Below are 15801 nucleotides of genomic sequence, written 5' to 3'. Positions count from 1 at the left end.
CAGATGTAGAGCACTGTTACTGTAGCGAAAATGGAAAATGGTTAATATGCCTCAGTATGAAAGCAAGTAAATGCTCTCGCATGTGCAGGTGGCACTTCTGGCACTAACTTTGATGGGAATATTGTGGAAGGAGGGGACCATCGTTTTTAGTTTGTCCTTTCACCGGTCACAATCGGAAACGAATCGTAAATTTCTGCGCCTCTCCGTGTTCCTGGGCTTCAAACCGCACTTTTCAATCAGGTTTGATTCAAAATATTACGATGTATTGAAAGCTCTCTGTAATAATTTGGTAATTCAACACCCAAGGAACCGAATTGTGAAGCTCCGATGATCCTTGCGCTAGTAACGCGTGCCGAAGAAACCCATCGAGAAGTAGTCTGCCAATGAGCACATAGGAAACCAACCCACTACACCACCCTGGCGACTACGGACATCAGCCTCGAGCCAACAGAGGTGCCCATGATATTGTAATAGCTGTACCCGAGGCAGACTGTGTCCATTCAGGGGCCCAACACCACCCATTCAGTCGACAAGGGCAAGCACATAATTAGAGCAGTGACCATGCACACTTCCAGAAACCGTGGTACGGTGCAACTTAAAACATCCTTCCCTTTCATTTCACTGCACGTCAACTTCTTAGGACTCAAGAACAGTTTGACTGCCCACCATACACCACTATGTATCATGGTTTCCTCTCCCTCTGAGCCTTCGAGAGCGGCGAGTGGCATGCACCCACCCCTCGCTTCAGCAAATGCCCCATCAATTGCCGACTCACTGCCCAGCATCAATTTTGGATTTGAGGGTTTGCGTAATCGCATGGCCCAGTTCACGACAAAGTTTGACGCAGCGATCGCGCATAGTCGTAAACAGGTCCACGAAGATCGTGACCAGTTTCATGCCAAGCTCGCTGAACTGCAAGGTATGAAGAAGAGTCATTTTGTTTTGCCTTGTATTACCTCGTTTGATTCTGACGGTTGCTAAATTGGGCTATAGAGGATGAACGAACGATCCAACGGAACATCGAAATCATCGATCTGAAATCCAAATCTCACAAACATATACTACAAAAAGAAGCCGCCGAAGCTACCGAAATGCATACTGCAATCTCATCTATCACGAGCGAGCGTGACTCTCGACTCACTAAACGCGACCGTCTCAAACAGCAAATTGCGGAAACTCGGAATTCCATTTCCCAGAGGGTTGAAGCGCAAAAAGCTTGTGCGAAACACCTAGATGCGCAATCCCGCCTGGATAATCCCGAGCTGGCTTTTTGGCAAAATTATCTTTCTCTGCGGATGGAGGGGGCTGGGAGGGAAGATCGGTTGAAATTCACTTTCACTCATATCTCCGAGAAGGATTGGGAATATGAGGCTTGGTTTGAGTTGGGGATTGCTTGTGGTGACTATGAAATCTTTCATACAAAACCGAAATTGGATCGTGACGCTTTGGAAGAAGTGGCGAATCTTGTGAATGAGAATCGGGATTTAGGGGCTTTCCTCAAGCGGATGCGCAAGCTTTTTGCAGATACGATGAATGGGGGAGTTCTTGGGGGTTTGACTGAATGATTGATCATTCAGGCTTTTTCAAGCCAACGATTGTATTAAGCACCCTAGAAAGCACAGTTTTGATTTCATGTTTCTTGATGGATCTGTCCCACTAGTGTAGAGATCATGCATCCATGACAGGAGGAGATTTCAGCAGCAGTCTGGCAATTGAGGCATGCTCACCAATTGCACAAAGTGCCTTCGCTTTAATGAGGTGTTTGTGTGATAGAATGATTCAGGCAGAACAAGTTCCTTCCGACTAAATATTAGTCGACATGCAGATCAAAAATTAATTTTCAAATAGATGATGAGGCCGCATTTGCGAAAACCGAGTATTCTGTAGATCGATGCCTGGATGGAGAGTATCGGGCAGCTAGCCTAGCCTACTTGGACTCCTTCCACAGTCTCAATGTCGCATGCGGACAAGACAGCTGAAGGGAATGTGATTTAACGTATGCTATGGTTACCAACTGGAATTATCCGGGTTATACAATGAGTTGGGCGATGAGCCTTACAAGAAACAGAATAAATGTGAGAATGAGAATTTGAAGGACCTTTCTTGAGGGAACGATACAGAAGTGAAAAGAAAAACGGAAGTGAATAAGCGAGTGAATTGAAAAAACCGGCATTAGATATGGCTGTTCCAATTTCAGCTTGCGGAAAACAAATCAAAAAGAATTGCGACGTTGACATCGAGTTATTCTTGTTTCTTCATGAGCCGCGTCTTCCGATACCTTCTGTGACGGACAAAGATGTGTTTTGCTAGCAATCTGACGGGCTTTGATCCATTTATACTTCGGCTTTTGAATCCCTGGTCGCCTGGTCCGCACTCGCATTTGGCTCCTGAAGGCCCTAGCGATCTGCGATCTAACCAAACGAAGATCATGCTTGGAGGGTTGTTCTCGCAATGACTCTCCTCCACGGGTGAATTCGCAGCCTGGATTGTCGGGAGCCACGTGGGCACAAATGTATTGACTGTGCGCTCCATCGCATCCACTGTCATTGTCTTCATCACTATCGGTCTCTTCAGTGTCGCCCTCATCTTCACTATCCTGCTCAATATGAGACCTCGCGCTTTTTTTGCAAGCTTAAATCAGCAATTCACGGATCTTTGGCACAAAGTTCCCACGCGCGAAATACTTACCCTTCCAGTAGAGCAGGTCGATTCATCATTCTGGGCGGACGGTCGGGAAGCGTTTTTCGCAGGCAGGTCATGCTGGCTCGCTCCTGCGTCGGCGATGGCCTGGGCTCTTGGTACACATTGCTCATAGCATAATTGTGGGGAAGCGTGTGCCCGGCTGGAAAACCAGGCATCGTTGCAACGCTCACGTAGTGCCCCTGGCCATTGAGGTATAGAGATATTCGAAGGTCAACCAAATCACCCATCGGGGTTCTCGGGTAGGCTTTGGGAGTCCAGGGCCTTTGCATGAGTATGACTGTCATTGCAATAGCATCATCGTTATTCTCAAGAGTATCACGGCCATTGACAAACCTTCTGTGTTCTTTCGCATAGGCACAACTCCACTCGCCAGAGGGGTCTTGATGCCGTGGATCATGAATCAGCTGATTAACATGGGCACGCCGCTCATCTGACAGAGCCTGATACTGGCTTGCCGCGGAAATCTCGAAAGCTCGATCGTAGATCATACCATAGAATTCAGGTTGGGTAAAATCCATCCGAGTGCGCTCTGCCCGAGCCCATGTCGCACTCTGTTGTGGGAGAGCATCGGCTCTGAAAAACAGATACCCGTCGTAGACGTTTCGAAGTTGGTGCTGATTCATGGCCGTGGTGGGTGAATGCAGAGTAAATTGTAAATCGCAAGGTATAAGAGGGTTAATAGGAGATTTCTCAAAGGACAGAAAAACTTTCCTCTGTCGATCTTTACTTATAATTTTCAGACCCCAAAGGATGGGGCATTTTCAGGAGTCCCACCGGATGAAATGACGCTAGCTCTAACATCAGCCAATGATTGGAAGGGATAGAATGATGAGGCTGAGCTGCTGAGACAAGCCAGATAGGCGCCAGAGATGATTGAGGGACGCAGCCCATTACCCAGGCGAGGGCCATGGAACCACAAGTATCAATGCAATGATGTAGGACACCGAAATGAGCAAAAGCCTAGTATAGCTAAAGAGACGGTACGTTGACGAATCATCGGTATACAACTTTCGTGGGTGGGGGCGTACGGGTTGGATTTTATTCATCCAAGCCTCTTCACTAAAGAAGCAGCCTTGGCAACTTCTCTAACCCGACAAGATTCGTACCATTGATATTATCAATATTGCGGGTAGTACTTTCATCGGGAAATACTCTGAGGTGTGGAATTCAGCTATATCATCAGTGGGTGGGAAGAAGAGTGTAGGTCCACGCAGTTCGTGATAGAGGGGGGTTCTCCTAGCCGAAAGATTTCTCCTCTCTCTTCCGTGTATTCTCACCCGGGCTATTCATACCGAAACTCAATCAAGTACACTACTTGCCCATTTCAGGTTGGAAGGCCGGCACAGAGTATGACTTGGTTGTTTGATTCTACATATGCTTGCAGGTCGCATCTTCTTTACACAGTGGAAGAAGTTCGAACACTGATTCTCATATGATCAAATGGTGGTAGCATTGAAAAATACTAGAATCCATCAGGACACAGTACACATTATCTTTTTATCCGGTCTAGCATTAAGGAATGCTACTTGGCTGAAATTAAGCCAACATCTTTATACCTAGGTCGTGGACATCTATCCAGAAGGATCGATCGAGATCAAGACCCAACAAGGTGGGCTGTGAATACGAGGAACTGACGGTGTGTGGATAACTGTTAGGATGCACGAACAGGGCAAGGGAAGAGTTCATCTCTGAGGTGGAAAGTTGCTCTGCATAGCCACTCATTGAGCTTCTTCGGCAGCAGAGATCAGTATCTGTATCTCAGCTTCCAGAAGTCGGGCGCAGGGTTAAGAGCTCGTGCTAGTTGGTTGCAAACAATTTCGGGAAATGTCCATGAGCCTAGAACAGAATGTAATGTGATGGCTCCACCAGGCTTGCGGGGATCGTTCAAGGCTCCGCTCTCAGAGAAATCAGCGCTGATCCTTGAGCTCCGTCGGACAAGTACCGGAGCTCAGGATTCGAAGCAAATTAGACGGACACCGATCTGTCCGCAGAAGGAATCGGCGAAAGTAGTCGAATTCGTGCCCCAAGTGGCAAATCACCTCGAGCCAAAAGTAGTCTACATACAGTGCCGATAGGAATACGCTCGCCCAGTGGCAAAGCAATGTTCTGTGACCAACCGGAAGAGTAAAAGCACCTCCACCTGGGCGAGATAAATGGGCCGATCAATCCTGTATTGAGGTGAGCTGGGTCTTCGTGCTTAACATTCAGTCCAGCGGCATTGCCATTTCAAGACTATGGATCAGCATCAGGGGGCGCCGGGATCCCAGGAATATCTCCACCTGTTCACGGACACTTGGAATATTATGAAACAGCTCTCGAGTTGGAGTCCACATCTCACTAGGTTTCCAAACACCGCGGCCCGTAGTACTGTATCCATGTTCCGGCCTTGTGATGGACTCTTGCTATGGTCAATGATCACCCCCCCCCCCCCCACTAGTGGTACACCCGGCCCAATTCTCTTGCACCGGGTTTTTAGCATGATACCTATGTCCTAGGATATCACCTGACGGAAAAGTTGGGTTATTGGTGTTCTAGTATGCATTGTATTGCACAAGGATAGTCTGGCGTGGAGTGGTGTGGAGGAGAGGCTCTGTGCTAGACTAGGCGGGCGTTCCACTCCGTTCCCGGTCAATTTTTCTTCCATAAGCATCCAATTACATCGACTTGCCGCTCCCTTTCCACTCTTCCTGGCCTCCAAGATCGTTCAATCATAATTCCAAGACGTTATTGGGCCATCAGAGCCGGAATTTCCAGAAGAGCCCACCCAGACTGACCACTGAGAAAAAACGCGGACGTTCAACAAACTCTGTAACACCATCCATCAGAAACAGCCAGCGCGTTTGAAACAGCCGTGAATATATCAAAGGTATGCCTTGTGTAAGCTTTCGATGTGATCCGGTCTATGCAACTGATAGTCCATCTGGCTCGTAGTCTATTTGATTTTTATCGAGCGACACCGAGCCTCTTAACCCTTACACCCTAAGATGAAAGAGAGCAGGAGCCTTATTATCTACCGGATGGCAGGCTTCGTGGGTGTGTCAATGAATATCCATGGACTCTGTTGGTGCATATTCAAACTTGCTCCGAGATATTGCACCACTACTTCAAGTCACACTTCCGGCTTCACTTCCCAACAATGATAATTCTCGTGGCCGGAAGGCGGAAATTGATGGAGGATCCAAAAGCCAATGAAACCACATTCGAGTATTTCTCACATAAACACACAGGACATTGATAATTGGTGTCGAGGTGATTCTTCAATTCTCCACGCATATCTGAGCAATAGAAGTGTTATCTGACAGCATGTGGTCTCGAAAGACGCGCCCAAACCATTGGCTCCTAAAGAAAACAATTAATGCTGGTATCTAGCCTTATTTATTCTCTATCAACTACCATCCTCCGAAAGCCCCGATCCCATGACCCCAGGACCCGATCTCATATCAACACCATCGTGAGGAATGGCCAGAGAAATACCATCAAAGGTTTATATGTGTTCTGAGCTAGCTATTTGTGGAGATCAATACTGCAATGGCATTACTTGGCTATGAGTGGGCTTCGGATATATATACTTGCGGAGTGAACTCGCAAGACCACCGTGAACCCCATCGACGACAGATACGCGGTGGCTCGAGATGGCCTAACGGATTCATTGAAGACGCTCCCGAATTTGGTACAGAAAGTTGAGCTCATAGGAAGAGAGTCTATCGAGGTGTCCCTGGAAATATTGCAATGCGAGCTCCGCAGTCTGGTGCGTCTCGCCTTTTGTGGGAATATTGAGCCGCGTGGAGAGTTGTGTTTTCATGCCGATGACAGCATCACTGCAACCTGCAACGCTGTTCAACTGATCAGATCGTGCTGCCACTCGGTTGGCATGATGTGGGGTCTTTCTGAGTATGTTGGTGGGCTGGCTATCATTGCTGGATAGAGAGTTATCGCTTTGGCATAGAGACTGTGACACCGGCCTAACATGGTACATCAGCAAGGGAAGGAAGGATGAAATGACAGAAGAAATACATACCACCTTCTCGAGCCGCTATATGGTACCACGTTCATGTTCATCAATGACGTCTCTGATTTCGGATAAGGAACGGCTTCCTCGAATACTGGGTGTGCAGGTGTTAATCAAGCTAAAAACGTTCTTCAAATGTTTCTCCCCAAATTATAGTCAAATCGGTGATGAATGTAGTGGTTATTACTTCGATACATTGATATGTTGATCTTTTTAACGATTTTGCGCGGGAGTACTGCTAGCTCAGGAGAATAGTTGTAATTCAGCCGTCACACCTAGAAAAGAGGTTACCAATTTCCCGCCTCTCCCGGTCCCCGGACTTTTCATTGCGGCTTTAAAGTAGGTTTGATTCAAAAAATTACGATGTATTGAAAGCCATCCGTAATCACCTGGTATCTTTACATTCCCAGAAACCGCATTGTGGAGCCCCATGTTCCTTGCGCAATTTGAATGCAGGCGAATAAACCCATCAAACCAATCCCGGCTAACCTACAGATCTAGACCTCCGACGATGAGCGCCATCCTCATACCGACAGAAGTAACTACAGTATTCCTGGGGCTGCACTGGAGGATCAGGGGCTCAGACGACTGATGATTGGCCCACCACTCCGGTCGCACAGGGCCAGCGATCATGCAAATGATGGACAGCGTCTGCACGTTGGTATATCTATGACCCCGTCGCCTGGCACTGGCTACTAGCTCATGATGGATTCCCAATTTCCTTTGATCAAGATGGACGGCATATCGCAGGCTAGCGATGGCAGCCAGAAAGGTTTATTCCATCCCCATCACCACACTCACAAGGTGTTATGCCTTTACTAACTGAGATGACACTACAGCCATGCACAAAGCACCTTCTTCGTCCTTTAGCACTGCGTCTACAGAGCACGAGGTCTCCATGGATAATACAAGCGATGAAGCCGACCGAGAGATAGAAAAATTTCAAGCCAAAAAGAGAGATTGGCGCAAGAACGAATTCCAACAACTTCTCAACCGTGAGACTGACAAACATCGATTGCACTGTTTTGATCTCGCTACTAGTGGTATCTCTTCGTCCGCAGTACAGAGCACTTCTCCTAGAGCGGAAACCCCTATTACACGTGAAAAGCTTTGGGAAATAGGGCTGGATGAAATCTTAAACAAAGGCCCTGCCAAGGTCGCTTGTGACCTCTCCCAAAGAAGCCTCGAGAAATTGCAGCAGATCCCTTACGGCAACTTCGTTCAGAAAGCTTTGGATCTACCCTCTGACCAGATCAAGACATCCCTCTGGACATATGAAGTTCTTGATGCCAAGCTTTATTTTGATTTGATCAAGTCCCCGCAGCATCTGAACCAATTGCATGATCTCAAACAGGTAACTCACGTTTACAGTCTGCGCCGCCTATCAATGAATTTTCTAACCATGGATAGAGCCTGGCAAAGCTTAAAAGCGACCCTCTAATCTATGCCACCATTGAGTACACTTGGCAAGAGGCCAGCCGAGTAGTACTCCAATGCCCGGCATATGAGGGCCTGAACGGAACCGGAGTAGGCGGATTAGCCTTCAGGTTAGAAGCAACTCTTGACAAATTTATAACCCGACCCCTCCAGGAGGTTCTTGAGAGAGCAGACTCGGCGGAAAGGTTATTGCAGGACTTTCAGGTTTTGGGCATCCGTTTGCACGATTCTTTGAGGCCACTCGAGGCAGACTGGAGCACGCCACTCAACAACAGAAACGATTTTCTGGAGCAATTGCGATGGAACGACGTTCCAGCTCTTGCGAGCCTCATATCACGCAAAGACATGGCTCTCTTCAGAGATTATGTGCCGATTGCCTTCACCAAAGATGGAGCCCAAGCGCGTTCCATCTTGAGCTCCCGGTGGAATCAGCTGATGGTGGAGGTGAAAGAGTGCATGGCTGCTGGGATTGGGCTGGAATCTAAAATTGATGGTCTTGCTCAGGTATGCTGGAACCGTCTCAACTTCAATATCAATTCTGACAGACCTTTTCAGGCCCTCCACACTACTTGCAACTACTATTCCTTGACAGCTGTAGTGCAAGGTATACAAGCGAGCGGCTTACAAACAGAATGCTCGCGCAAGTACGGCAAGCTTATCGACCCCACTGGTGGCTATCAAGCTTATCGCAGCGGCATGGGCGGGAGCCATGCGTTGCATTTTCTTTTACCTGCATTGTCCGCATTTGCGCGGAAAGATTTGACTTACGCAGAAGTGGTTACAAGGGATCTTTCACTTTACATCGAAACTCATCGCTGTCCAGAGGATTCGCCCGTTAGATTTAGTTTCTTGGCTATTTTTACTGCCTGCTTCAGATGCTAGAATAGCGCAATCACACATCCATGCATTCGCAGGCATAACTGCGTTTGTTTCACTGACACACAAATAACGACCCATCTCGATTAAATAATAGCCTGCTCCTCGGCAGCTGTAATTTCCGGCGCAACAAACCTAGGTCGCGTGTGATTAGTGTTGAGCTTGCATCTTTCTTCCTTGTGGTAATACCTTTTCTTTGTTTTGAACACATAGTCAGTCTTCAAATATCGTCTATTGGTCCAGCGTCCCGGTTTACCGCTTCCAGGGGGCAACTCTTCGATCTGGGGGAGCCCCATTGCTTTGAGGTAGGCAGAAAGGAAGTCTGCCGGGGTCTTTGATGATAGGCCCATGTGTGTTTGATCGTTCATTTCCCAACAATGGATATCGAAATCGGCCATCTTATTGAAATACCCCAAATCCTGGTCAACACATTCGGGACACACGTGCGCCATTCCGGAGGACAGAGCAATTCGCAGATATATCTGGATCTTAGATTGCAAAATGTCTTTTGTCTGTGAGGCGATTTTCTCAACGATGACGTCTCTTGTAAAAGCAGCGAATCGTTCGCGTGGCAGCTCGAGTTCTGACTCCTTATCTGTTGGTTTCCACCCAATGATTCTACCGTAGCCGCGTCGGAATTCAGATTCCTCTCTCTCCGAAAGACCTTTATGATCTTCGGTGCCCTTTAATTGTTTGAGGTGGTTGCTCAAGTCGCTCATTCGGGAGTATGACTTGAAACATGCGGGGCAGACGTAGCTTTTGTCCGCCTTTTCAACATGCCTTCCAATATGAAGGCCCTTTTTTGGTTGTTCGACATGGGGGAAAGACAAGAAAAGAATGACTAGGCAATCTTAGCATAAACATTTAGTTAATGTAGAAGGTATTTATTGGAGATCTAGGGACATATCGCCAAGTTCAAGAACACATCCTCTATCGGGCTTGTAACAATACTTGGCCTCCATTTAACCGTTTGATACAATACGTTTACATCGAGTTTTCGTGTTCCTGACAAGGGCACCGAAAAAAGGTCTCAAATTGTCACAGCCAAACTGTGCCGATTTTAGAGAATCTTGCGGCTGGTGCTGCATCATGTTTCGCGATTTAAGAGGAGAGGTGCAGCGAAATGCATGTCGGATAGAATAATCCAAAGTTCTTGTTGCTAGCAGGTTTCAGCGACTTGTCTGTCAATGTTGAGTACTAAATTCCTCTTTTATGGGAAATCTTGAGTTGTTTACTTGGCCGTCAACCGGCACTTTCTGCGTGGCTAACATACATCTTTCTCCCGCTGGCCAAGGAGTAAAAAATGGGACGCAGAAAATGAGTTTCGAAATGTGCGACACAACTGGCTCACAAGTCTCATACAGAATCTGTAATTCTAGCCATTGGAAGCGTAGCCAGACTCAGAGCTGCGATTCGGAAGCCTCCAACCACGAGTACCATTACACCATTGTCATTCTCCTCTGTGCCCGACCATTTCATCTCCATCACCCTTCACTCGGCTAAGGGTCTTCTCCGCCACGACTGCATAATACTTCCCAAAGCCTCGGAAAAACCATCCAAAAGCCTTGCAGTGCTGGCCATTAGTCCAAGAGCGACATATTCTCTGGATGGCTTTTGCACTTTCAACGCACCTGGCTGCATAACACCGAATATGTGGCGCGGTGTCTCCATGAAGATACTTCTCAAGGAATGATATATAAACACAGAGAAGGAGATAGTGGAGCGCATATCGCAGGATGTCCAGTTGCACAACCCGAACTTCAAATTGTGGATCAGAAACATTGAGCTCTTTAGAGAACTCGGCGAGAGATGATTCTATGTAAGACAGCCGACCAACAAGGCCGAGTAGGCTCCATGCTGAGAAGAGGCCGTACCGTGTATTGTACATAATGTTGTCTGACACTTCGAGTAGCTTGAAATGAAACATGGTAAATTGATCTTCCAATGGCGAAGGTTTCTATGAGTGCATTGTCAGCCTAGAAATTCCAATAGAATTATGGCAGTGGGCACCGACTAAATGCCCTCTACTTTGGAAGAATTCTTGCTCGGGGGTATTGCCATGCGCCTGCTGGTTCATGGAGAACAGCATTTTAAGCCTGACCCAGATATTCCGATGTTCCTCGCAGGTTTGGGACCGATCGCAGCACAGCTCACAGTCTATGACGTCCGCCATATTACAAGCCATCTCAAGATCCACCGATACGTCATTACCGCGATGAAGTCGACCGTAAATGATGAGTATCATTGCCTTCAGTGCCGTCTTTGATGGTTGGAAAGGAGGGTTGTCTACCAATAACGAATCCCAAGCAGCGTTTTCATATCGCTTTGATAAGACGCTAGAAGGGGAAATTCTGTCTGGGTGTTCCTCCACTTGGCATGCGAGTGCCAGGACGGCGAAAAGTAGGGATAGCCAGGAGAGAGGTGCGACATCAGGATGTTGATGGAAAATCAGATATTCCTTCTCAAAATCTGCATGAGACAAAATGCAAAATAGCTGGTTATCTGTTAGCAGAAGAAATCATCGTCGGTCAGGAATACGAAACTGGAGAAACCAATGCAAAATATCGACTCTTCAAGTTCTCGGTCATTTCCCAGCAGGGCAAAGCCTTGAGCGGCTGCGTGAATATGACATCTTCGCAATCTAGACTTGTATCGAAATCGTCATCTGAGTCGCTGAAGTCTAGACTGGGAGTCGAGCTCAGATCGGAAAGGATGCTCGTATTATCACACGGTTCCTCTTCGGCAGGCAACTGTCCAGTTCTTTCACAATTGTCTTGGGCTACTGGTGACACCACCTCCACGAAACTCTCTGCTTCTTGGCATGGATACTCACATTTGTCTCCAATCTTGCGAGACGTACATGTTCCACAAGGAGGGCCTTTACCCTGGCAACGAATTTTCCGTCGTCGACACGGCAGGCACGCAACTTTCCTCGCTCTGAAAAGCAGAGGCCTGGCTCTTTTGCCAGATTGGCGCTGTGTGCGGCCGTGCATTTCTTCCAGTCACGAGTAGCAGCGAATAAACAGTCACCCGGGAAGAATCTTTCAATTCTGGACCTGGGCCACCGGAGCTTTATAATATAGCGAACTTAGCGTACCTCTAGTCTTGTTGCCGCGATCGAATTATAGTAAAGGACCTTGTCTTCTATGAGATGAGATTCTTCCATATATTTTTATTTTCTATTTTCAGGGGCGGGGGCCTGAATATCGTTGATTGCTGGTTTAGCCTGAAAAACTCTAGCTAGCTCAGCTAAGCTTCCCTGTTTAGTCACACAACCAAGGGCAAACAGCCGCAACGCCGTGACCCTCCGGATTCCAGGAAACACTAGCTGAATGTCTAGCAGCCGCACCTCGACCCGGGACAAGACTGGCGAAGCCTCATATTTTTCATCCGCGCGTGACACCATGTGATAATTCTCTCCAAAGCCCATAGCAAGCTGAATAAAGTGTCCTTCATCGGTACCACCGACTTCGGGTCTGCTCAGCCTTGTATGCATGACATCTAAGAGGTATCTCAGGTCCTCACCACAATAAACATCATGGTTTGGCATTTTCATGATCACAAGCAAAACCTGTGCTGGTGAGAAGTCGGTCCGCTGGATACCCAACGTACGTTGACATTGGGTATGAAAGCCCAATTTAGGCCAGACAGAGAATCTACCGCAGCATTCAGTCACATCAAAGCAAAGACTTCTACATTATTAGCTGAATTGACGCGTCGACACAGAACGGGTTCGACACAGAACCGGCATACCTGCTATATGTACACCGTGCGGGTGGATAGACTTCAATTTCCGACGCGCGTTGCATGGTTTTAGGGACTGGGCAAAAATTGATATTTGTTGCAATGAGCTTTGTAGATGGGGAGTCGGTTGCTTTATACTCTAGACATCTCCGTATAGATAATTCGTCTTCGCGGCTGCTGATCAATGCCCTGCCACGACGAGAGAATATGGGCTACGAAATTGGCTAAAGAAATTATCCTTCTTGAATTCCACGTGCGTGGCTGACTAGAACTTGATCATATTCAAAGCTTTGTGGAAACTTCCTTCCCAGATTCCGCGTGATTATTTGCTATGCTAAATCTACCAGAAAATAAACGAGAGTATTGGTGGTATGTAGCTAGCCGGAAACCGAGGCCCACAGATTCAATTCTTCATGATATCTCTGCTCCTCATACTCTGCAGACCGACCTCATCAGTCGATTAATGCAATGTGGTCACGAGGCATGTGTAAAAACAGAGACCGAAATTGGCACCACAGTTCAAACAGTTACCAACTGTATCCAGCGGGTATGTCGAATCAGATGCTATCTCTGATCGCTCTGCAGTGGCAGCTCGGGCAGAGGGTACTCCATGCAAGCACCATCGTCCTTCAGCCACGAGTAAAAGTCCAGAAGAACATCTTTGTTGCTTTGGATCATGACAATTCCTGCTTTGTTCGTATCGCTCGGGTCGTAAATCATGCAGGTTTGAACTTGTTCTTCTGTAGCCCAAACGTAGTCGAGATGTTCGTCGTCCCTCAGCCGGATTGGTTTCTGATCCGAGCCATGAGGCCCGTCATGTCCATCGGACCACAAACGTTGACTCTTCATTTCTCGCTAGTCTTCGCTATGGCCAAATATTTCGCCATCCAATTTCCTTTGTGAAGGAAAGTCACACGGTAGACTCGGCTCGAAGCGGCCCAGAGTACCAATTCAGTTTCTTCAGCAGTCTCACGCACCATGGTCTCCAAAATTGTCCCGTCTTCCGGCAGTGCCCCACCACCTGGGGTCTCCCATGTCCAAGGAAAGGCATTCTTTTTCGGCTCTCCATCGTCATCTATACCATTGGGAGAGCGCTGGCAGAGTAAGATGTGGGGCGTAGACGGATCATCTGGACGAAAGCCAAGTATTATGGCACTACCCCTGACTTTCTCTCTCGATGCCATTGTTTTGGGCGAGGAGCGTGGAAAGAGGAATATCGACATCTTCGATAGATAGGGTTGTGTAAGACATAATGGGTGAAAGTCCTATGGACTACATTTCAAAACCTCCTTGGAGATAATTATATTCTCAGAACCATTAGAATAAAGTGTGATCCGATAGCGGAGGGCTTATCGGTCTGCAAATGTGATGCTTTAGGACTTCTAGGGCCTTTGGATCAAGCGAGTGGCGAACACGACGATCAAATTTCTAATGGGAGTGTGAAGTGACAACACAAAAACATTGAATTACGCCGCATTGCGGGGGCTGACTGGGGAACACCTGCTCCTGCAAACATCAGCCCCTGCATCGCTAGTCACCGACGATCGCCGTGCCTAGGCTCTGTGATTGTGGGGCTCAAAAAATTGTAACTTATCATCCGAAGCTAGTAACAGGTCATACTCCAAAGTCTTGGGTCAAATCCACTGCCCACATGGTTAGGACCAATCACTGATTCGCCTCTTGAGCTTGCTCACCTTGTTTCCATTTCAAGACGAACTCCAGTCGGAATCACTCATGGAAGGAGTACGCGCCCTTTCGACCCCTACCCAAAGGCAATTCTTTCTCCGGTACTGTTGCCTTGAGGGCAGTAAAATAATGAGGAAGGAATAATTCGCAATTTGGACCCTTGTACGCGAGGCCCGTGTGGACATCATCCTTCCGTTGGTCGCAATGGTAATAAAACGCCTTTGTAGTGCTGCAGAGAACCAAACAGAGAGGACAAACATAATCCTTTTTGGCATTCCTGACGATTTTCCACACAATTGCAAGACTCTTCTCCAAAGTGTTGAATTTGAGCTGGCCTTTTTTTTCTAGGATAAAATCGATTTCAAAGAAACTGTAGAATGGCCGGCGCCCAGGTCGTCGTCCCGTCTGGTTGAATTCGGTTGGGAAATCACCTTCCGAGATGCTTTCCCAGCCCATAGCCATCCTATAGCTATCCAAAAATAGGATGAAATCACCTTCTCTTTTGGACAATCCGTTGTGGACGCCGTTCTGATCCTCCTTAGCGTCGAAATGCTTGTATAGCACATCCTGATCGCGAAACCCCAGATCACATGCAACACATACAAGCCCCAGCCCTGAGCTCTTCGCTGCATTTTTGAGGACGCAATACTCTCTAAGGATATCGTACATCTTGGAGTCGTAGCAATGGCCAGCGAGTATGGGAACGAGAAAGGAGTGGGTATATTCCTCTTGGGCGTTAAAGAGGCCCGTTGAGCTTATTATATCGTACCCAGATCTAAGAGGGCCAGGACAAGATCCTTTCTATATACTAAATCAACCCCGTAATTTATTGTAGGCATTGTGCCAAAAGCGTATGGAATCAAGCCTCGATCGTTCGTACTGTGCAAGAACAATTAGATTGGCACTGTACACCTAGCCACTAATTACGAATATCATCCTCAAAAGCTTTTATTTAGTCTTGACTTCTACTACACAGTGGATTTTGCTCGAGTCTAGAGGCTATTTGTGAGCTTTGGTTGTCTTAAATCAGTATCCAGAATGGGAACGTGACCTAGTGAAAGGGCAAGCAGATCTGATGTAACAGACTACCAGATAATTTAATTCAATTAATTGAATTTGGAATTCTGTTAAGAAAACCCAGTAAATGTCTTAGCTGCGTGGATTCTTTCAAAGCAATGTTGTGGCCAGAAAAAGATATCTAGTATTCATCGACTTCTGCGGAGAAAGTTTCACAGGACAGATACGCAACACCTTGTTCTCCAGAGCTCTATATGTTTATCGGCTTAATCTGACGCATCTTATGCTCCATAACTGCTTGCCATTTCCCGGCCAGTGAGTCAAAACTT

At 47.2% G+C, this 15801-nt stretch overlaps 8 protein-coding genes across 8 annotated transcripts; 3 read left to right on the top strand and 5 right to left on the bottom strand.

Annotated features, from left to right (window-relative positions):
* Nucleotides 1-684: 684 nt before the first annotated feature.
* Nucleotides 685-1565, top strand: N7481_008473 (kinetochore Spc25 family protein; the record flags this gene model as incomplete). The annotated part of the gene is made up of 2 exons (XM_057267692.1): nt 685-919; nt 994-1565. 2 exons carry the CDS (start codon nt 685-687, stop codon nt 1563-1565), a joined length of 807 nt encoding a protein of 268 aa, XP_057118369.1.
* Nucleotides 1566-2684: 1119 nt separating this feature from the next.
* On the bottom strand, nt 2685-3326 carry N7481_008472 (uncharacterized protein; the record flags this gene model as incomplete). The annotated part of the gene is made up of 1 exon (XM_057267691.1): nt 2685-3326. The coding sequence occupies one exon, from the start codon at nt 3324-3326 to the stop codon at nt 2685-2687; it is 642 nt and encodes a 213-aa protein (XP_057118368.1).
* A 3023-nt stretch (nt 3327-6349) lies between these two features.
* N7481_008471 (uncharacterized protein) lies at nt 6350-6756 on the bottom strand (the record flags this gene model as incomplete). Its single annotated transcript, XM_057267690.1, has 2 exons — nt 6350-6620; nt 6722-6756. 2 exons carry the CDS (start codon nt 6754-6756, stop codon nt 6350-6352), a joined length of 306 nt encoding a protein of 101 aa, XP_057118367.1.
* Nucleotides 6757-7553: 797 nt separating this feature from the next.
* On the top strand, nt 7554-9031 carry N7481_008470 (uncharacterized protein; the record flags this gene model as incomplete). The annotated part of the gene is made up of 3 exons (XM_057267689.1): nt 7554-8066; nt 8123-8653; nt 8705-9031. The coding sequence occupies 3 exons, from the start codon at nt 7554-7556 to the stop codon at nt 9029-9031; spliced, it is 1371 nt and encodes a 456-aa protein (XP_057118366.1).
* Nucleotides 9032-9111: 80 nt separating this feature from the next.
* N7481_008469 (uncharacterized protein) lies at nt 9112-9744 on the bottom strand (the record flags this gene model as incomplete). Its single annotated transcript, XM_057267688.1, has 2 exons — nt 9112-9160; nt 9215-9744. The coding sequence occupies 2 exons, from the start codon at nt 9742-9744 to the stop codon at nt 9112-9114; spliced, it is 579 nt and encodes a 192-aa protein (XP_057118365.1).
* A 1298-nt stretch (nt 9745-11042) lies between these two features.
* Nucleotides 11043-11291, top strand: N7481_008468 (uncharacterized protein; the record flags this gene model as incomplete). The annotated part of the gene is made up of 1 exon (XM_057267687.1): nt 11043-11291. The coding sequence occupies one exon, from the start codon at nt 11043-11045 to the stop codon at nt 11289-11291; it is 249 nt and encodes an 82-aa protein (XP_057118364.1).
* Nucleotides 11292-13333: 2042 nt separating this feature from the next.
* Nucleotides 13334-13953, bottom strand: N7481_008467 (NUDIX hydrolase; the record flags this gene model as incomplete). The annotated part of the gene is made up of 2 exons (XM_057267686.1): nt 13334-13624; nt 13684-13953. The coding sequence occupies 2 exons, from the start codon at nt 13951-13953 to the stop codon at nt 13334-13336; spliced, it is 561 nt and encodes a 186-aa protein (XP_057118363.1).
* A 544-nt stretch (nt 13954-14497) lies between these two features.
* N7481_008466 (uncharacterized protein) lies at nt 14498-15124 on the bottom strand (the record flags this gene model as incomplete). Its single annotated transcript, XM_057267685.1, has 1 exon — nt 14498-15124. One exon carries the CDS (start codon nt 15122-15124, stop codon nt 14498-14500), a length of 627 nt encoding a protein of 208 aa, XP_057118362.1.
* Between the last annotated feature and the right edge of the window lie 677 nt (nt 15125-15801).

Source organism: Penicillium waksmanii (genome assembly GCF_028829765.1).
Source record: "Penicillium waksmanii strain IBT 27052 chromosome Unknown utg000008l:1.0-5622682.0:1.0-5626561.0, whole genome shotgun sequence".
NCBI lineage: Eukaryota > Fungi > Ascomycota > Eurotiomycetes > Eurotiales > Aspergillaceae > Penicillium > Penicillium waksmanii.
The sequence above is the reverse complement of the archived record's forward strand: the minus strand, read 5'-3'. Positions and strand labels throughout refer to the sequence as shown.